The 20,335-nt window shown below is 56.4% G+C and overlaps 3 protein-coding genes across 4 annotated transcripts in view; all 3 read left to right on the forward strand.

Moving 5' to 3' along the window:
* The window catches only part of SF1 (splicing factor 1), a 12,738-nt gene extending 11,308 nt beyond the window's left edge, over positions 1-1,430 (forward strand). For both annotated transcript variants that reach the window (XM_008572866.1, XM_008572867.1), the window contains exon 12: positions 508-1,430. In XM_008572866.1, the coding sequence (XP_008571088.1) occupies positions 508-572 (65 nt within the window). In that variant the 3' untranslated portion in view covers positions 573-1,430. The remainder of the gene's footprint in view (positions 1-507) is intronic.
* A 4,492-nt stretch (positions 1,431-5,922) lies between these two features.
* Positions 5,923-17,682, forward strand: PYGM (phosphorylase, glycogen, muscle). The gene is made up of 21 exons (XM_008572868.1): positions 5,923-6,047; positions 6,290-6,534; positions 7,597-7,698; positions 7,791-7,869; positions 7,954-8,057; positions 8,409-8,540; positions 10,204-10,315; positions 10,407-10,489; positions 10,912-11,055; positions 11,406-11,498; positions 11,692-11,838; positions 12,028-12,191; positions 12,536-12,650; positions 13,223-13,324; positions 13,674-13,821; positions 14,120-14,178; positions 14,301-14,442; positions 14,886-15,093; positions 16,766-16,900; positions 17,081-17,147; positions 17,260-17,682. The coding sequence occupies exons 2-21, from the start codon at positions 6,292-6,294 to the stop codon at positions 17,407-17,409; spliced, it is 2,529 nt and encodes an 842-aa protein (XP_008571090.1). The 5' UTR covers positions 5,923-6,047; positions 6,290-6,291; the 3' UTR covers positions 17,410-17,682.
* A 1,525-nt stretch (positions 17,683-19,207) lies between these two features.
* Positions 19,208-20,335, forward strand: part of RASGRP2 (RAS guanyl releasing protein 2 (calcium and DAG-regulated)) — a 12,363-nt gene continuing 11,235 nt past the window's right edge. The window contains exons 1-2 of the mRNA XM_008572885.1: positions 19,208-19,472; positions 20,055-20,157. Of these exons, the coding sequence (XP_008571107.1) occupies positions 19,400-19,472; positions 20,055-20,157 (176 nt within the window). The 5' untranslated portion in view covers positions 19,208-19,399. The remainder of the gene's footprint in view (positions 19,473-20,054; positions 20,158-20,335) is intronic.

Consider the following 20,335-nt stretch of genomic DNA (forward strand, 5'->3'; position numbering starts at 1 on the left):
CCCCGGGGTCCAGCCGCCTCTGCCGCCCGGGGCCCCCCCCCCTCCGCCGCCTCCGCCACCTGGTTCCGCCGGCATGATGTATGCCCCGCCCCCCCCTCCTCCGCCTCCCATGGACCCTTCTAACTTTGTCACCATGATGGGCATGGGGGTGGCGGGCATGCCGCCCTTCGGGATGCCTCCAGCTCCCCCACCGCCTCCACCACAGAACTAGACTCATTTTTTAAGAAAATATATATTATATATAGAGAGAATTGGTCTCGTTTAAACATGCCGAACCTCACCATATGGAGCCAGACATTGGGACGCACGCATGTGATTGTGTGTGCACGCATGTGTGTGTGTGCACGCACCGGGCTGGGCCCAGCGACTGAGGACTCGCTGGGGAACGGGCAGGTGGTAGTAGGGGCGCCAGCTTGGGCTCTCCTGGCGCCCCGTAGCATCGAGTGTCTTTGTCTTCTTTCTCTCCTCACCCAACTCCCTTTGCCTCTCCCAAAACTGGGCCGCCAGGATCTCTCCCAGCGGCGGCGATGGCCCGAGCCATGAGAGTGAGGACTTTCCGCGCCCATTGGTGACCCTTCCAGGCAGACAGCCTCAGCAGCGCCCCTGGTGGACAGGATGGTTCGGCAAAGCAGCCTGAGTTATTTTTGTGGACGGAATCTGAACACGCTGGCTCCATATCGTGAAATTTTTATTAATTTTTTTCTTTTTCCTTTGTTATTTCCTTATCTCTTCCTTTCTTCAGACTCCGTCCAAGGAGATGCTCTCCCCGGTCTTCTGCTGCAATTAGATTCCTTCCCCTTCTCTCCATTCCTCATCCCCTTGCCAAGGAGAGGGGAGCAAATGGTTTTAGGCACAGGCTTTGGCCATTAATGTCAGGCTAGCAGGGGGTTCCCTTGGTTCTACGTTTTTCAAGGTTTCACAGCCACCCCCAAAGATATTTGGTTTTTTTAAGTGTGGAGTTTTCTGTCTGTCACCCTTGTCAAGAGAGTCTTGTAAAGTCACTGAGTGTGGGTTCATCTCCAGGTTCTGTGCTCCGTGTCCACCATGGCCCACCTGCCAGCAGTGAGGGGGACAGCCTGAACCGCTTTGGGCATATCTGCCGGCCTGGAGCCCTTTGTGCTCCCGACAGCCTAGGCTGCCTCAGACTCCATTTGCTCCTCCCCTTCCTGGAAGGTTTACGTTAACATTTTATTTTAATCCCAAATGTCTGAATGTTTTGCAGTGTCTAGGGGCTTGAGCCCCTTGTTTTCCATTCTGCTTCTTCCCCTTCCTGCCCTTCATGGAGTGATTATGTTGACAATAATGTATAATGCGCGTTCTCTTCACTGGTTTATCTGCAGAAATTTCTCTGGCCTTTTTTTTTCGGTGTTTGATTCAACACTGCACTAAAGGGGGGATGTTCCATTGAATAAAAGAGCAGTGTGGTTTTCTGGGTGTTTTTATTTTCTTTCTCTTAAATCTCCTCAACCACCACCACAACAAAGTTACCTTGCCTGTGTTCAGCACCTGGCCCCAGTCCTCCCCTTTGTCCCAGGGTGAAACTGTGGGACATTAATTAAGGAAGCCTACCACCTGCCTCCCTGCATGTGGCTTTGGTGGTTGAAGCTGAGTGTGTGGGTGGCTCCACTGTCTCCCTTGTTTACTAGTTAATATAGCCAAGAACCACATTCTCCCCCTCCTTAGGTTACCCCTCATGTCTAGTCTGTCCTTTTGAAGGCCTTTCCCTGGGCTTTGGACCCCCACATTTGATGAGCTCCAGTTGTGATTTGTGCCTGGCAGCTGCCACCTGACTAAGGCCCTGGGCCTGGGGAGATATCAACACTAAAGGTCAAGCCAACTAATCCAGCCCATCAGGCACAGCAGCTAAAATTAAAACCGCCAAGTGGCTTTTTTCTTTCTCTGCTGGTGACTTGCAGCCTGCCAGCACTGCAGGCTTTGGGGAGTGCTGGGGGCAAGATAAAGTGCCCAAACTTCTGCTTTGTGAGCACTTCTTTGCAAAGGGTCTTAGGCTGTCTTTTTTCATGTTTTGGGCAGTGGATAGTACCCATTGTGGCACCAGAAAAATTTGGGTGCAATCTCCATAAGGTGGTGAGGTGCTTGCCCAGTTCCTGGGGAGAGGCGCATAGAGCTGTCCTGCTTCCCCAGCTGCCTTGCCTTTAGGGAGGCCAAGGCACTGCAGGCTCCTGCTGACTTCGCCACCTGGCCATTGGGGATGACAAGTGGCCTGAGCTGCTTTCCAGTTTTAAGCTGGACTGAGGCTGGCTCTTGTCATTTACTTGGAGTGGAGCTGGGGTGTCTGGGCCGCATCTGGGATGCCTGTACTAAATTTGCTATTGGGCCTGTAGGGTTGAGGAATCCTCGGAAGCAAGGCAGGTTTGGGCGGTTTCCCTAACCAACTTTTAAACTTCCGTTGACTTAGGGGAAGATCTCTTCCCTGTCCTTAACTGACAGAATGGGGGCAGGGCCTGGGGCCTGGCTATCCTCCTCGACCTTGGCTTCACCTCATTGCTTACCCCACAAGCTCGGTTTCCCTGGTGGGCTCATAGGGCGATTAATTAGCTCTTTGAAGCTGTGGAAGCGGCAAAGTGGCGCTTATGTGGGTTTTAGAAATAAAATCAATAAATGACTTAACCACAGCTCAGCTATCTCCTCTGTCTCTGTCCCCTGGGGCCAGCTCCATTCCTGTGTTCACTCCCTCTCTGCTCCCTGCCGTCAGCCTTTGTTAAGGTTTCAGAGAGTACCAAAGTGGCTGACAAAGGCATCAGTCTCCAAGGTGCTGGAGGCCCTGAAATGGAAGAGAGAGCAGGGAGGTTTGGCCCTCAGAACCGCAGCACGCACCTGCCTTTTGTGGCAGAATCAGGGAGAGATGGGAAACACTTGCTCACTTGTTTTAAGATGCCTAGGGCAGGGAAAATGCCCTCTGCTGTGTCCTGTTGTGACGGCCCTGCTACAGTTTCTGCTGCTACAGCAGTGTCACCACCCCCTCTGCCTGGTGAGAGAGAAGTTCCAGTTGCTCACTTGTTTTAAGATGCCTAGGGCAGGGAAAATGCCCTCTGCTGTGTCCTGTTGTGATGGCCCTGCTACAGTTTCTGCTGCTACAGCAGTGTCACCACCCCCTCTGCCTGGTGAGAGAGAAGTTCCATTGGGGAAAGGTTAGCCTTAGGGCTCTGTTACTGAGACCCAGCCAAGTGCTCTGGAAAAACCCAAGATTGGTCCAGGGAAGGAGGCTGGGTTTCTGGTTAGAAATTTAGTTGGACATAGACCTTGAGTTAGAGTTCATGTTTAAAAGTGTGGTCTCAGGGTTTGTTAAAGTGAGTGTGCACACAACACAGGGATGGGGGTGAAGGAGGGAGGAGGAAATGAAAGAAGGTGAGTCTGAGTCTCCATCTTCTGAGTACACTGAGCTTGGGTATGCAAAATAAAGGAGGGGCCCCTGTGGGGGTGTCACTCCCGGGAAAAGAGCCTGGAAATAGTTTGGGTGGGGGCCGCTGGCAAGACAGATTGAAAGAAACCACAAGAAAAGTAGTTGGAAAAACAAGTCAGAAGCATGTGTGTGGCCCACTAAAAATGTCCCGGGAGAGTGCAGACAGTGCAGACACTACCTTGAGTGCAGGAGGAATAGGCGGCCTTGTGGCCAGCAGCTGGAAAGGACTGGATGAGAAGCTGGGGATGGTCAATTGGGACCAGGTCCTTAGCGGCAGGAAGGTAAGGTCTTCAGGCTGTAGGAGTCAGTGTAAGGAAGGGTTGTGTGGCCAAAGCATGCTGCCAGGATTGGGATGTTAGGTGACAGCATGGTTAGTGAGCTTACCACTTGTCTAGCAGTGACTGCCAAGGAGCTCAACTCACAGCAACCCGCCAAGGGACTTGGGGGAACCTTAGATGCAGGGCCAAGCCAGAGATAGGTACTGGGTGGAGGATAGGGTACAGCCCAGGAGCATGGGCTGAGGATGCAGCTGTGCACCGAAGAGACCAGAGAGCCGCCGAGCATTCTTTTTTCCCCTCAATCCTATTCCGCACCGCGCTCAGCCGCCGGTGGCCATCCCTATATAGGATCCGAACCCGCAGCGGGAGCGCTGCTGCGCTCCCAGTGCCGCACTCTCCTGAGTGCGCCATGGGCTCGGCCTCGGTAAGGGGATCTTAACCCTTGACTTGGTGTTGTCAGCACCACGCTCACCCAGTGAGCAAACCGGCCATCCCTATATGGGATCCGAATCCGTGGCCCTGGTGCTATCAGCACCGCACTCTCCCGAGTGAGCCACGGGCTGGCCCCTATTCCTCTTTGAAATATGATATATAGAAGACGAAAAAAGAGGGTTGGCCAGTTACCTCACTGGGTTAAAGCATGGTGTTGATAACACCAAAGTCAAGAGTTCAGATCCTCATGCTGGCCAGCTGCCAAAACAGAAAAAAGTTGGAAAATACAGAAAAATGTAAGAAAAGAATTTCCACATCCCCACTACATCCATGGAGGCACATTTTGGTGTGTTCTTCCCGGTCTTTTTTCTCTACTTGGACACATGGAGCTATGGGAGAGCGGTGGGGGAGTACCGCTTGGGGGCAGGGGTAAGGCAGGGCTTGGCAATCAGTCCTGGGTAGGACTTGCAGCTTGGCCATTACACTGAACTTGTAATTCCAGGGCTGGGTCTGCAGTGGCTCGGAAACAGCTTGGCCTTCCCTGAACCAGGCTCTCAATAGCATCCTGCAGCTGCCCAGGCCTCTGACCTGCTTCCTTGGCCCTCAGAACAGAACACCCAATTCTTCACTTCAACCGGCCCACCACCCTGGGGGGCCCAGGCAGCCTTTGAAATAGCACAAAGTCCTGGTTTCCTTTCTCTCAAAGAACAAAGCAGGATCCAGAGTCTGCCCCCACAAGATCAGGAGGCAGCTTCTGGATAAGGCAGGGATTTATAGTCTCATTCAAGTATAAATTTGAGGAAGGAATGCAAGGCTCAGAAAGAGAAAGCAACCAGATGAAGTTCACACAGCAAGTCAGTGCTGGGGCCAGGACACGAGCAGTGAATGGTGGGCAGCCAAAGCCTCAAAAGGAAGGGCCTGAAGCTGCTAGGCTGTGCGGATGGTGATGCAAAATTCCTGAGGCGCAGCTTCAGCTCCCATTTTCCAAGTGAGGTCACAGCTGGAACCCTGACCCCTTGAATCCCTGCCCGGTGTGTGGCCCCAGGTGGGAGGAGGGAGTGAGAAGGCCTCCAGTCACTTACCTAGCAGCTGGGTCACAGGGAGACTGCATCGCCACTCACTGATGTTATGAGTTGGTGGGGAATGCTTCCGATTCTGCCACCCCTGTGGCTCACAGGACTACAGTTCCCAGGGGCCCTGGCTCCAGGTGGGAGGCCTCTATCTAGAGCTGGCCTGTAATCTGACTATCCTTCTCCAAAAGGTCACTTCAGAGCTCCTTGAGGGACAGCAACAGGGGAAGCTCAGAAAGGCCTGGCTTTGGTGGGGGTGGTGTGAGGGCAGTGGCCCTGCCTCAAGCAACCTCCCCACGCTATCCTCTGGAACCTAGGGTCCTGGTCCCCCTTCTCACAGATGCCCAGTGTCCTCCCTGCTAGCTGCATCTCTTCTGTCCAGAGCACATTGAACCTCAGCCTGCAGGGGGTCCCGGCCCTTCTTGCCACGACATGCAGCCTCCCCAGTCCACTGAAGGGCTGCCATGGTGAGCTGGACAGAGCCCATCCAGCCTGTGCTTTGCAGTCTCTCCAGGTAAATGTCTACAAGCCAAGCAGCTCTGATGAAGGGCAAGTGAGTCTAGACCTCTGGGGCTGGACCTCCTGCCCCCTTAACACCTGTCCCCCTTGACAGCCCCTTACTCTCTAAGGAGCACTGATCAAGCACCCAGTCCCTCCCTTCATCTATCACCCAGGAAAAGGGCACAGACTGGGGAAAGCCCTAGCCAAAGTCACATGGCTGATCGGCACTAATCAGGCCTCCCAATCCAGCACTTTGCCTGCTGCATCCTGTCTCCAACCCTGCAAAAGGACAGGGACAAGAGACAAGACAGAAGACCTATGTACAAGGCCTGGAGGAAGTGGGTCAGTACAGACTGTGAACAAGCCGGGTTGGGCCTGGCAGAGCTCGTTCCTCCTCCCCTCCCCTCACCCCAAAATAGCTGCCTGAGCTGCCAGGCCAAGACCCTCCCATCGTGAGGGAAGGCGGGGCATGCTGCTGGGAGCCAGGCTTTAAATCCCCTTGCGGCTGGAGAGTTCCACTCCCTGGCTGGAGGCACCACCAAGGTAGTGTCCACTTGTCCGTCTGTCCGGCCCACCCTCTGCAGCCATGTCCCGGCCCCTGTCGGACCATGAGAAGAGAAAGCAAATCAGCGTGCGTGGCCTGGCTGGCGTGGAGAACGTGGCCGAGCTGAAAAAGAACTTCAACCGGCACCTACATTTCACACTCGTCAAGGACCGCAACGTGGCCACCCCACGAGACTACTACTTTGCACTGGCCCACACCGTGCGTGACCACCTTGTGGGTCGCTGGATCCGCACGCAGCAGCACTACTATGAGAAGGACCCCAAGGTGCTGCTGGGGCACCCCGAGGGCGGGGGATGGGCTGGGGTCCCTGCCAGGTAGCCATGAGATCTTGATCAAGTGGGCTGCCCCTTCCTGGGGTCAGGGTGTTCTGCAGCAAAATAAAGCGTCACTCCAGTTTCCTGTGGTTGGAGAATTCCAGGGGTGCCAGGCCCAACCCAGGGAGAGAAACCTGGGGCAGGGGCAGGTCAGGGGGCTCAGGATAGGTGGGCTGGTTGCAAAGGCCCAGTGTCCACTCAGAGAAGGTTGGGGGGGCTGCTGGTGGGCAGGAAGGCGCCTGTGGCCTGGGTTGGACCTGGATTGGGAGGATGCGTCATTGAATTTTTGCATGACGTGCCTGTGCAGCGGGCAGGGCGAGGCTGGGGCAGCTGGGGCGGCAGGGATCAAGTGTCTGGTGGGGTCACTGGTAAATGTCAGCAACCTAACACCCCACAGTGAGGAGTGGGGGTGGGGCAGGGAGGAGACCCACGAAACCAGGAGACCAGGCACTATCAGCATCCTAGCTCCTGGTGCCTCTCTGTCCCCTTTTTGGAACTGAGGCTTGAGAGCCAAGGGGAACTGAGCACTGCAAGGATGGGAAGTGACAATCTCTAGCCCTGAGTCACTGTGTGACCTTGAGCAAGTGACTCTTTTCTCTGGGCCTTGGCCTTGCCCTCTTTGTGAGCGCTTGGAGGTGCTTCTCTTTGTCTTGACACCCTGATGGGCTATGGGGAGGCATGTGTGCAGCAGAAGGGGTTCCCACCTCTCTTAAGCACCTCAGTCCTTCAGGTAGGTATGGCCAGCCCCATTTTCCAGATGAGGAAACTGAGGCCCGAGAAGGAAGCGATTTGTCCAAAGTCAGAGGAATACTGGGACCAGAACCTCACCTGTTAGGCCCCAAAGCCTGAGAAGTTTCTTCTGAGAGGGAAGAAAAAATTGGAGACAGGGATGGTACATGCTGGAGCCTGGGAGTGGGGCAGAAGGGTGATGGGACCAGGCTGAGCTGGGCCTGGCTGAATGTTGGGGGATGGCCCTGACTCCCCTCCCGTGCCCATCTGTCTCTCTGGGCAGAGGATCTACTACCTGTCTTTGGAGTTCTACATAGGACGGACGCTACAAAACACCATGGTGAACCTGGCCTTGGAAAATGCCTGTGATGAGGCCACCTACCAGGTATGTGGGGGAGGTGGGAGGTGGGGTGAGCATTACAGATTGTGGGATTCCCCTGCTGACACTTGGCGGTGACCACTGCCACCTTCCACTAGCTGGGGCTGGACATGGAAGAGCTGGAGGAAATCGAGGAGGATGCAGGTCTGGGCAACGGGGGCCTGGGCCGGCTGGCAGGTATGTAGATAGGGTTGCAGGGGGTGGGTGGGCAGAAGGGTTCCTTCCTGCTGGGTTCCTGACACCCACCTTCCTGCACCCCAGCCTGCTTTCTGGACTCCATGGCAACACTGGGCCTGGCTGCCTATGGCTATGGGATCCGCTATGAGTTTGGGATTTTTAACCAGAAGATCAGCGGAGGCTGGCAGGTGAGCACTTGGCCCTGACCTGTGGGGCCCAGTCATGATGGAGAGGACCCCCATTTGGTCATCCATCACTGGATAGGTCCAGAACCAGCCCCAGCCTTTGTGGAAAGCATCCTTGCCCCTTCCCCCTTGCCCCAAAGCCAGTTGGTGACCTGTGGAACAGGTGGTCCGCACCTGTGGTCTGCTTGGGACATACCATGTCCCACTGGATAGCCCACCAAACCAAGCAGCCATCCCAGAGCCCTTAATTGACACACCAGGCCCACTGCCGCTGCCCTGCCCACCGCCCTTTGTGGCGTGAGCACCTGGGCCTGACGCTGCCCCCCTTCCTCCCCTGACCTGCCTCGGGCTCAGATGGAGGAGGCTGATGACTGGCTTCGCTATGGCAACCCCTGGGAGAAGGCCCGACCCGAGTTCACGCTGCCTGTGCACTTCTATGGCCGAGTGGAGCACACCAGCCAGGGCGCCAAGTGGGTGGACACACAGGTGAGGATACAGCCATGGGGTGTGGGGAATGCAGCGAGGGGGTAGGAGGCGCAGGAAGCTCCTAGAGGAAGGAGGAAACAGGGAAAGAGCCTGGAGGCTACTGGACCCAGTGCTGTTTCACGACTGAGGACACTGAGGCTCAGAGAGCTTAAGTGACTTACTCAAGGTCATGCAGCTGGAGCCAGGAGAGGCTGGAGAGTCACAGGGAGCCAGGCTCAGTGGGAGGCTGGGAGGAGGAGAGAGGCTGCGGGTTTCACCAGCATCTCTCCCCTGATCCAGCTCCTCTCCACACCCCCAGACTTATCAAAGGACTATCACAGTGACTTGATCCTGCCCTGCCCATCTGAACTGGGGGCTTGACAGAAAGCAAAGCAACAGCTCAGAAAGGGGGATGGGGGCTGGCCAATTAGCTCAGTTGGTTAGAGCGTGGTGCTGGTAACACCAAGGTCCGGGGTTCAATCCTTGTACCCTCCAGCTGCCAATGAATGAATGAATGAATGAATGAATAAATAAATAAATGGGGATGGGAAAAAATTAAGGCCCTGAGAGAGAAATTGACTTGTTCAAGGACACACAGTAAGTTAGAGGGAGCCTAAAGCCATACTAGGTGTCTGCATCCTGGTTCAGTCAATCCTCTTGCTGTGGCTGCAGGTCATCAGCCTTCAGAAGGGCTGCACAGAAACCTCTAGGCTTTCAGAATTGGGCGATTGTTTTGCTCTCATCCAGGCTAAGGCCCAGCAGGCACTGCTGGCGGTACATGCCAGGTGTACATGGCAGCCTGGCACTAGAAGCTCTGGCTAGAAGGCAGGAGAACTGGCTTCCCTGGCTCTGGCCACCTTGCCCGCCTGGCTGTATGCTCTTGGGTCAGTCCTTCCCCTCTCGGAACAGCAGCTTCCACTGTGCTCCAATCAGGGTTACTTGGTGGAGGGGAAGGAGGGTCATGCTCTTTAAAGAGGCTACTTTGGAGGAGTGGATGCGCCCCTGGCACCGTGGTAGCAAGCAGTTATTGGCAGCAATTAGTGATGTTTGCTAATTGCAGGAGGTGGGGCCAGCATTAGTCACAGCTAATTAGCCCTGTGGTCAACCAGCCTCTTAGGTGGACTTGACCTCTGTGAGCCCTTTAGCCTGACCCCAGGTTCTCCCAGCTCTCTCGTGAGTCCAAAGTGTCCTCCAGCTTTTGCTCAGGCCCATCTAGTCTGCTCAGCCCTATCAGAGTGGTCACCAACAGAGTCCCCCCTTGGGCTCTGGGCTTGTCACTGTCTCTTCCCATAATCCTCACAACATTTTTTTTTGGCGGCTGGCAGGTACAGGGAAGCAAACCCTTGACCTTGGTGTTACAAGGCTGTGCTCTAACCAATTAAGCTAACCGGCCAGCCCCTTATCCTCACAACATCCTGACAAGGCAGGAGTTGGGGGTGTCTGGGGGAGGTGTTGGGGTCTATATCTCTCTTTATAGATGATGTCCACAGAGATTATGGGGTTTGCTCATGGTCACCTAGCTAGTAAATGCCAGCACAGGGTTGGGAGTTGGCAGAGTGCAGGGGCAAAACCTTGAGTTCAAGACCTGAGAGCAACAGAGGCTCCAGGAGTCAGACACAGGCAGATGCCCAGGGCTGGCACCCTTGGCAGACTGTCCAGTTCCTGACAGCAGGTGCCCCCACAGGTGGTATTAGCCATGCCCTACGACACGCCGGTGCCAGGCTACCGCAACAACATTGTCAACACCATGCGCCTCTGGTCAGCCAAGGCACCCAATGATTTCAACCTCAAGGACTGTGAGTTCATCCGCTGGTAGGCAGCAGCCCCAGCCCACCTCCGGCCCACGCTCAGCCCAAGCCTGACCCTGTCCCCACTTTTGCCCCTCAGTCAACGTCGGTGGCTACATCCAGGCTGTGCTGGACCGCAACCTGGCTGAGAACATCTCTCGTGTCCTGTACCCCAATGATAATGTGCGTCACCCCCTGGGCTGGGAGCAGGAAGCCTGAGTCAGGGAGAGCTGGGGAGGGACACTTGCTGGTGCCCTAGTCACACCCAGGGCATATTGCTGGCCTTGTATTATGTCCTGTTCTCCCCACCCCAAGTCCTTTGTGTGGGAAGATACCTGAATCCTGAGGGAAGTAGGTTAGGGGAGGATACTATGGAGGAGCTGTTCCCTGACAACAACTGCAACACTCCTAGTCCTTGTATGTCCCCCTTCCTGACACCGTCCCCCACTACTACTTGGTGGGGGAAAGCACCTTGGGTCCTAGAGGAGAGGGCTGTTCAGGGCTCAGGCGTCTTGGTGTGGGTGGGACTCTCCTGGCCACACCCACAGCACCTTTAGGCCATGCCCCTGTCACCTTGGCCCCATCCCACCTTGCCTTGTTCCTAGTTCTTCGAGGGGAAGGAGCTTCGGCTGAAGCAGGAATACTTCGTAGTGGCCGCCACCCTCCAAGACATCATCCGCCGCTTCAAGTCTTCCAAGTTCGGCTGCCGTGATCCCGTGCGCACGAATTTCGATGCCTTCCCGGATAAGGTATCATGCCTGTGGAAGGGCGGCCCTTTGCACCCTGTGCAGCATGTGCCATGCTTCTCCCTTTCAGCCTCAGCCTGCCTGCCCATTGTATAGATGGGGAGGTGGAGGCTAGGTGTATGTGTGTGGGGGGCATGTGGCTTGCTGAGGATCCCCAATCAACAAGCACATAACCTGGGCTCCCCCACTTCTCTGGACCACCAGCTGCCCCCATCAGCACCTCTGCCCCCAGCTCAGACATAGAACCATGGCAGGCGGGGAAAGGGGGCTCTGAAAAGGTCTGCAAAGGTCAGTGACCATAGATAGCACTTGGTTTGAAGCCTGGACTGATTCCCAGTCCCCCTCCCCCACAGGTGGCCATCCAGCTCAATGACACCCACCCTTCCTTGGCCATCCCAGAGCTTATGAGGATTCTGGTAGACCTGGAGCGGCTGGACTGGGACAAGGTGGGCTTCGGGACCCCTCCACCCCTGCCTGACCCTCCCTGCCTCAGGGTTCCCTTCCCAGTTTTGGGGGTGGAAGGATGCCAGTGGAGTGAACAAGTGGGAATTGACGCCAGATGGCAGGTGTCAGGGCACCTGGTCCTGTAGCAGCCTTAGGGCTTTGCCTGGTGTCCTGACTCCCCACCCCGTGTGCCAGGCATGGGACGTGACAGTGAAGACCTGTGCCTACACCAACCACACGGTGCTGCCCGAGGCCCTGGAGCGCTGGCCCGTGCACCTCATCGAGACGCTGCTGCCGCGGCACCTCCAGATCATCTACGAGATCAACCAGCGCTTCCTTAACGTGAGTCAGGGAGGCGCGGGGGTTCGGGGGGAGTTGGAGGGTGGGAATCCAGTCTAGGGCCTGGGAGCGGGGAGCGGAAGAGGTGTCCTGAGACTGGCGCAGGTAGAGCTATAGGCGGAGCTCTGGAGGTACGGAGCTGGCGCCCGGGTTCCTGAGTCCTGGTCCAGGGTCTGGGCTCTCCCCGCACAGCGAGTGGCTGCAGCATTCCCAGGGGACGTAGACCGGCTGCGTCGCATGTCGCTCGTGGAGGAGGGCGCGGTGAAGCGCATCAACATGGCACACCTGTGCATTGCCGGTTCGCACGCCGTCAACGGCGTGGCTCGCATCCACTCCGAGATCCTCAAGAAGACCATGTGAGCCCCGCTCTCCAGACCCCGCCCCTCTAAGCAGGCCCCGCCCACGCAACACACCTGCCTTGTATAGGCCCCGCGCCTTCACCGCCAGGGCATCGACCATTCATGGTATTCCCCAGCTGACCCCTTCCACAGGTGGTGTCGCTCTTACAAGTACCAGAACCCCTTGAAGCACAGTCCTGGCCCGAGATGACCCCATCTTACGCACATCACCCCCCACCTTCCCCAGGTCTGCATCCCCCACCCGAGACCCCTTTCAGCAAGAGACCAGGGTAGGGGTCCCAGAGAGGAGGCCTTCATCCCACAGGGCTGAGTATTGACCCCCATCCAACTCCATCCTGTAGCTTTAAGGACTTCTATGAGCTGGAGCCTCATAAGTTTCAGAATAAGACCAATGGCATCACCCCTCGGCGCTGGCTGGTTCTGTGTAACCCCGGGCTGGCAGAAGTCATTGCTGAGGTGAGAGGCCACTGTGTGGCCAGTAGGGTCAACACAGGACACTGCAGGGATCAGATGGATATGATTGTGTATGTGGTTCACTGTACAAGGGCTCCCAGCTGAGGGCTGAAGTCCATCCTGTGCTGCATTCCCCAAGCCTTGCACCCGCCTGGGGGAAGGGGCCCTATTTTCTTATTTGCATGAGGGTGCCTTATGAGCTAATGGAGGCCCTTGCTATGGAGGTCAGTGTGGTGAAGTTCACAGTCTAATGGGGTCATCCACGGGTCACATCTGAAATGGGACTGGAAGGGGGCAGGCATCTGGTAGAGGAGGCTCAAGGTCATGCCAGCGTGAGGAAAGGCCAGGAAGCCAGGAAGTCCTGCTGGGGTCAGGTGGGGTCAGCCATCAGAGCTCAAGGTTGGGCGAGGAGGAAGGTGGACATGGATGCATCATGCTCCAGCTGCGAGGCTGGAGAGGGAGGAGCCAGGAGGGCTCCAGGAGCAGTCTGCTGGGTGGTGGGGGTTTGGCTGACCCTCTGTGTCTGGAGGAGGGAGGACAGGGGGATGAGCTTGACGGAGAGCCATCTTCCACAGCGCATCGGGGAGGACTATATCTCGGACCTGGACCAGCTGCGCAAATTGTTAGCCTACGTGGATGATGAAGCCTTTATCCGGGATGTGGCCAAAGTGAAGCAGGTGCGGAGGGCTGCGACCTGGGACACTTGTGACAGGGTCGGCATGTGGAGAGTGCTGGAGGGGCCAGAGGTCTGGGTCAGGCACGACGAATAGAGCTCATCTCTCCTGCCAATGCCAGGCCATTGGTAAAAGTTGCCTGGTGGAGTCTATGGTGGGAAGGCATCATCTGACCTCACGGGAAGAGTGCTGACATTGATTAGCCATGTCTGCCCTGGTGCAGGAGTGGATGAAGGTAGCAAGTGAGCCTCCTGTCACCTTCCCTCCCAGGCCTGAGTGGAAGGAAGTGAGGACTGTAGTGTTTCCGAGGCCGAGGCCTATTGGTGAGCCGTCCCCTCTCCCCTGCCTCCAGGAAAACAAGTTGAAGTTCTCTGCGTACCTAGAGAGCGAGTACAAAGTCCATATCAACCCCAACTCGCTCTTTGACATCCAGGTGAAGCGAATTCATGAATATAAGCGCCAGCTCCTCAACTGCCTCCATGTCATCACCCTGTACAACCGTGAGTGGCTAGGATTCTGCCCTGTCCCTCAGTTCTCCCCCTCTGTGTACCTCCTGGTATAGTACACGCTGCCTAACCAATATCTCCTTAGGCCTTGTGACAACTCTTGGGACGTGGAAGTATCCCCATTTCACAAATGGGCAAACAGGCTCAGAGGGGGAAGGTGACAGTCACATAGCAAGTGACTGCCCAAGTCAGGCCTACTGTCTTCCAGCCCAGGCTCTGGCTGGATGGGTGCTGTCAGGGGCTGCTACCAGGAGGGAAAAGCTGGCCCGCTTGACCCCTCTCTTCTCCACAGGCATCAAAAAGGAGCCCAATAAGTTTTTTGTGCCTCGGACTGTGATGATTGGAGGGAAGGTGAGAAGCTGGGGCACAGACCAGGGCTCTGGTCCTTTGATACCCAAATCGAAGTCAGCCTGGGTTGCAGGATAGGGGTGAGGCTAGGGCTGTAGAGCTGACCCCAGACTGTGCCCCCACAGGCTGCCCCCGGGTACCACATGGCCAAGATGATCATCAAGCTCATCACGGCCATTGGGGATGTGGTCAACCACGACCCAGTGGTGGGAGACCGCCTCCGCGTGATCTTCCTGGAGAACTACCGAGTCTCACTGGCTGAGAAAGGTAGGGAGCTGCCCACAGGGACCCGAGGGAGGCTCTGACGAGTTCAGTCCCAGGAAGAGACACTAGTCATCTTTTGCTGGGTACTCGCTCTTCAAAGGAGAATCTGGAGAGGGCAATGCTTAAACCACAAGGATGTCCTTCTGATGGTGGAATTTCAGGCAATATAGGGTAAAATTACCAGGGACACGGGCCTTGTTGATGCCCTTCAGATCACACAATGGAGGCAGGGAGAATCCAGGTTGGATCTCAGGTTCTCAAGAATCAACGAGAAGTGGAGGGCAGGGTGCGAGTGAGAGGGATGCTTGCTTGGTGAAGAGGGATGCAGATTGGCATGGAGGGGACTCTGGATCTGGTCATGCCGAGGGCCAGCCTCATCCCAGAGTCCCCAGCTGGGGTGGGGTTCTTCCCCGAGGTGACCTGGTCCCTCTGCTGCCGCTCCACAGTGATCCCAGCTGCCGACCTCTCTGAGCAGATCTCCACTGCGGGCACTGAGGCCTCAGGCACTGGCAACATGAAATTCATGCTCAACGGAGCTCTGACTATCGGCACCATGGACGGGGCCAACGTGGAGATGGCAGAGGAGGCTGGAGAGGAGAACTTCTTCATCTTTGGCATGCGGGTGGAGGACGTGGAAAAGCTTGACCAGAGAGGGTACGGGGGTCACGGATGGGGGGCACCATGGTGTGGCTGCCAGAGAGCAGTGCTGGGAGTGGGGGGCATGCCTGGAAAGGCTGGCGAAGGCTGTGCAAGGTCTTAGTTATGGCCACCGGCATTCTGGAAAATGTTTGAGGGAGCTTATGGCAAATAAGGTTAACCAAATGGGAGAAGTAACACAGACCAGAAGGAAAAGGAAGAGAAAATTATATCAACCCTAAGAGATAAGAGTGTTCTAGAATGGGAAGTAAAATGAAATCCTTTGCTTCCTGGAAGCCACAGCAAAAAGGGAAATATGTGCACAGTAGTAGCAGCTCTGCGTGTGGTCAGAAACACCGTTCTTCAGAGGAGATATTTTCCTGGCATTACTTTAAAGATTTATTTTTAAATGAGATTTTTTTTCTTATCATAAAAGTAATATGCGCTCATTGATTGGAAAAATACAAAACCACAAAGAATGAAATAACTGTCATCCATAATCTCATCACCCAGATTTAAAGCCACAGTCCCCCTTTTATGCATTTATGTTTATATATATTTTATATGTTTATATGTTCAAATGTATAAACCTATAATATATATTTATAATGTAAATAACTGTCATCCATAATCTCATCACCCAGATTTAAAGCCACAGTCCCCCTTTTATGCATTAATGTTTATATATATTTTATATGTTTATATGTTCAAATGTATAAACCTATAATATATATTTATAATGTATATATAGAGTACTATAATATATATGTATATATAAGCATATACATATAGCTTTCAAAAGTTGGGAATAATGTATGTACAATTTTGAATCCTGATATCTTATTTAACATTGGAGAGACATTTTCCATGTCATTAAATAGTCTTCAAAATATTTTCAATGTTTGTATAGTGTTCAGTCTTGTAGACATGATATAGCTTATTTAACCCATTCCATATAATTGGATTAAGGTTGATTTCCCCTGTTAGTCTAACTATTACTGTGATGAACAACTTTTGCACCTATGCCATATCTCCAATTATTTTCTTAATTATAAGAGGGGATATTTTTGAGCCCCAAAGTATGAATTCTTAAGGTTCTTGACTCAGATTGCCAAATTGCTTTCCAGAAAGTTAGTACCAGTTTACACTCTCACCAACCACTTATGAGAGCTGGCGTTATTAAATACTGAAAGGAATTTCTCCTGTCAGGATTGATTAGAAAGTTCAGACTTTGTCCTTTGGGCAGGAGAAGAGCAGTTGGACAGTCTGAGTTCAAGGGGACATACCTGAGGATGGACCTGTTGGCTTCTCTTGGAGCCCGAAGGCGAGGCCAGAGATGCATGTGGGATAGTGGGGGACAAAAGCCATTTATGGATGAAGCAAACCCATTAGGAGTCACATTGGTGTGTGGGAGGCAGAGCACTTGTTTGGGGGCCTTGGCTCCGACACTTACCTTTCTCTCCCCTCCAGGGTTAAGTTTCCTCATCCACAAAATTGGGGATGAAAAGCTGAGCAGAGAAGGGAGGGGACGGCCAGGGGAGGACCTCCAGAGGGGGTATGGCAGCTTCAGGGAGGGCAGCAGCAGGCTGGGCCTGGGTTTTGACCCTGGAGCTTGGGACTTCCCAGATTTTCTCTGGAGGAGGAGTCAGGAACCTTCTGCAAAGAACTGACCACCGCTCTGCCCTGGCAGGTACAACGCCCAGGAGTACTATGACCGCATTCCTGAGCTTCGGCAGACTATCGAGCAGCTGAGCAGCGGCTTCTTCTCCCCTAAACAGCCCGACCTGTTCAAGGACATTGTCAACATGCTCATGCACCATGACCGGTGAGCAGGCCACTCCAGGAACCACGCAGGTGGGGCTGCTGGGTTGCACAGGGGTCCTGGATAGTGGGGCCAGGCCCCTTCGGAAGCAGCATCACACTCCGGGTTCCCAGCTGTCCACTGCTACAAGATGGGTTTGGCCCTTGACCTTATAGAGCTTCCTGCCTCTCCTTTCCCCTCCAGCTTTAAAGTCTTTGCGGATTATGAAGACTACATTAAATGCCAGGAGAAAGTCAGTGCCCTATACAAGGTGAGGGGTCCTGGGTTGGGGTTGGCAGTGCTTTGGTGGCCCTTGCTGAGATGAGGCAGAACGTGGGGTCCCCGTCGGCATAGTGAACCCAGAGCTTCCCTTTGGCCTGTAGAACCCGAGAGAGTGGACGCGGATGGTGATCCGGAACATAGCCACCTCGGGCAAGTTCTCCAGCGACCGCACCATTGCCCAGTACGCCCGGGAGATCTGGGGCGTAGAGCCTTCCCGTCAGCGCCTGCCAGCCCCTGATGAGATGATTTGAGCCTCCAGTCCAGACCCCAAATCAGCCCTTGAGCCTGTTTGCAGTCCCTTGGGCCAGCCCCAGCTTCTGATCCAGAGGGTGGGGTGTTGGAGTTAGATCTCTAAGCCTCTTCCTGGAACCCTCATTTTCCCCTAGCCTCGAGGTCCTAGAGTCCAGCGTGACTAAGGACACTGCTCCACTCCTGTCCTCGGGCTCCCCGCCCCCTCCTATTTATGGGGTCTGACCAACCGCATCTGCTCCCCAATAAATTGATTCTCCTTGGGATCGTCCTTACTCCTCTCTCTGTTGAGAAATATTTTTAGTTCTTGGTGGGCACAACAGCAGCTGCGCAATCGCCCCCATATCCCCCACCCCGGCAGGTGCCTCCCAGGGCGGGGGGATGGTGGGGGGAAAGTGGAGGGGACCGCCCGCCGGGGCGGGGCCTGGGACTCTCCAGCCCCTTTCCCCGGCGTCACCCTCCACGCCTCTCTTCCCAGCGCTGTGTCCATACTAGGTCAGCGGCCAGCCTGGATGGCTGGGGCGGGGCGTCCGTCTGGGTGGGACCCACCGGGGCTGGGAGCCGGGACTTGGGCTGAAGCCTCCGGGACTACCGAGGATCCACGCTGTCGGGGGCGGGACCCAGGAGGGGAGGAACTCGTGGAGGCTTGGCGCCGTCTTGGCCCCGCCCCTAGCCCCGCCCCACTGCGGCGTTTAAGGGTCTCTTAGCAGGCGGCGATGCTCCATCCAAAGTCGGGGCAGCGTTAGGGAAGGGGACATCCACAGATCGTCTAGGCTAGGCCACTGTCCACCCCCCTCATTATGGGGAAACTGAGGCCAGAAAGGGCCTGTTTCTAGGTCTCACATTACCAAGATTGATGCCCGAGGGTTCTTTCGTGCAGGTGTGCATGGGGTGTGGGTGCCATTGTGTGTGTGAGACAGAGGATGAGCGGCGAGTGCCTGTGGACCGGGGTGTGTGAGCGGGGTGTCTTGTTCCTCAATGTAGCTCCCTGGCCTCCGGAGAAACATTTGGGTGTGGGGTGAGTGTCTGTCCCTGCAAAGGTGCCTATGACCCCGCCACTGACCGGAACTGCTGGGGGTGTCATGCACGCATCGGCCACCCCCAGGGCGCTAGCGCCCCCTTCTGGGCACCCTACTCCGTGTGCGCTCACAGCTTGCCTGTGCGGGGTGGGGGCCTGGGTCAGGACCCGGGCTAGGGAGGAAGATGGCCTGTGGAAGGGCTGAGTCCGGGCCCTTGGGGCCTTCACGGAGGTGGCTTGGGAGCGCGCGGTTCCCAGGCTCGGGCTTCCCGCTGCCGCCTCCGGGCCGCAGCAGGCTCCCCCCGCCCCAGGAATGTTCCTCTCCACTCCAGCCCCTCCCCAAGGGCTGGCCCCTGGGGGCCGCCACGGCCCCGCCTCCCCTCCCTGGGCGCCCGGGAGGGGGCGATGCGGGCAGGACGCCTGGGTTCTCTCCTCCCCCCGCCCATCCCAGGGAGAAATTCCTCCGAGGTCCCCTCAGGCTCTGGGTTCCCAAAATAACCTTGCGGGGGAAGGGAGGCTGTGAGGGAGGAAGCGGCAGGGGCGCAGAGCCGAGCTGCGGGGCGCTGCAGGTGCCTCTGGGGAGAGGGCGCGAGGAGAAGAGGGCCTGCGGGAGGCCGGGGCAACAAGCAGCCCCCGAAGGCCTGGCTCGTCCCCATCCCCGTAGAGTCCCTTGGCCCTCCTGTGACTCCAAGCGTAGGCCGGAAGCCTCTCGGCGGGTCGGTTTCCCAACTGGAGGGTTGCACCATCCCGGGCCGGACCGTTTAACCCCGGGAGCGGCAGTGGCCGACAACTCCGCCCCTGCCCAGCAGGGGGCGTGCCCGCCCCGACGCGTTCCAGCCCCCGAGGCCGCTCCCCCGGCCTGCGCCTCCGTACACTCCCGCTCTGCCTCTCCCGGGACAGGGGTCTGTCTGGTCCGAGCCCCGTGGGAGGCTCCCGGAGCGCAGCTTGGGCCCAGCCCACCAGCGCCTGAGGCCATGGCGGGCACCGTGGACCTGGACAAGGGCTGCACGGTGGAGGAGCTGCTCCGCGGCTGCATCGAAGCCTTCGGTGAGTGCTACGGGGGGGCACACCCAGCTCCACATCCTGCAGTCTCTTCAACGAAAGCCTCCTCTGCATCAGAGGGTGGAGAGACGAGCACGCTTCAGACAGGTCGAATATTGCCCTTCCCCATTCTTCCCGAGCCAGCGGTGGACGGGGGCCAGGGTCCCAGACTGTGACACTTGAGGGCATTATCTGTCTGTCCCCGGGATCCGGAGGAACTCGCTATCTCCGGCCTAGGAGCTGTTTCCGGCTGATGGGGGAGGCTTATGTGGTGAAGGGGTTCCCCTTCCCCCCGAGCTCTCAGGAAATGGCCTGTGGATCCTTGACTCCGGGGCACCCAGGGTCCTTCCGCCCCAGCTGGTTCCCCTCCTCTCCTCCAGCCCCTCGGATCCTGCCTTACCCCTCTCCCACCCGACTTTTTCCTTCTAATTTGCCTCCTGGTTTCCGAGTCCTGGCAAAGCAGGAGGTGGGCGGGGGCAGGAGTGCGGCCCGAGGGGCCTGACACCCGTCGGGCTGCACGGCAGGGTTTAGGGATCATCGTTGCAGGACCAAGGGTCAGCCCGCTTCTCTTTGACCCTTCCGAGGTAGATGATTCCGGGAAGGTGCGGGACCCGCAGCTGGTGCGCATGTTTCTCATGATGCACCCCTGGTACATCCCGTCCTCTCAGCTGGCGGCAAAGCTGCTCCACATATATCCTTCGCGGGCCTGGTCCACGAGCGAGCCCCGCCGCCCAGCCCCGTCCTAGAGTGCAAGCCCCCCACCGCTCCTGTATCCCAGGCCCAGGCTGGCCCCAGCCTCCCTGTAAAACCCAGGCCCCAGCCCTCTCCTCCCCTCACGACACAGCAGCACCGCCCCCCCCCCCCCCCCC

The sequence above is a fragment of the Galeopterus variegatus genome, unplaced genomic scaffold, assembly GCF_000696425.1.
Source record: "Galeopterus variegatus unplaced genomic scaffold, G_variegatus-3.0.2 Scaffold845, whole genome shotgun sequence".
Taxonomy (NCBI): Eukaryota; Metazoa; Chordata; class Mammalia; order Dermoptera; family Cynocephalidae; genus Galeopterus; species Galeopterus variegatus.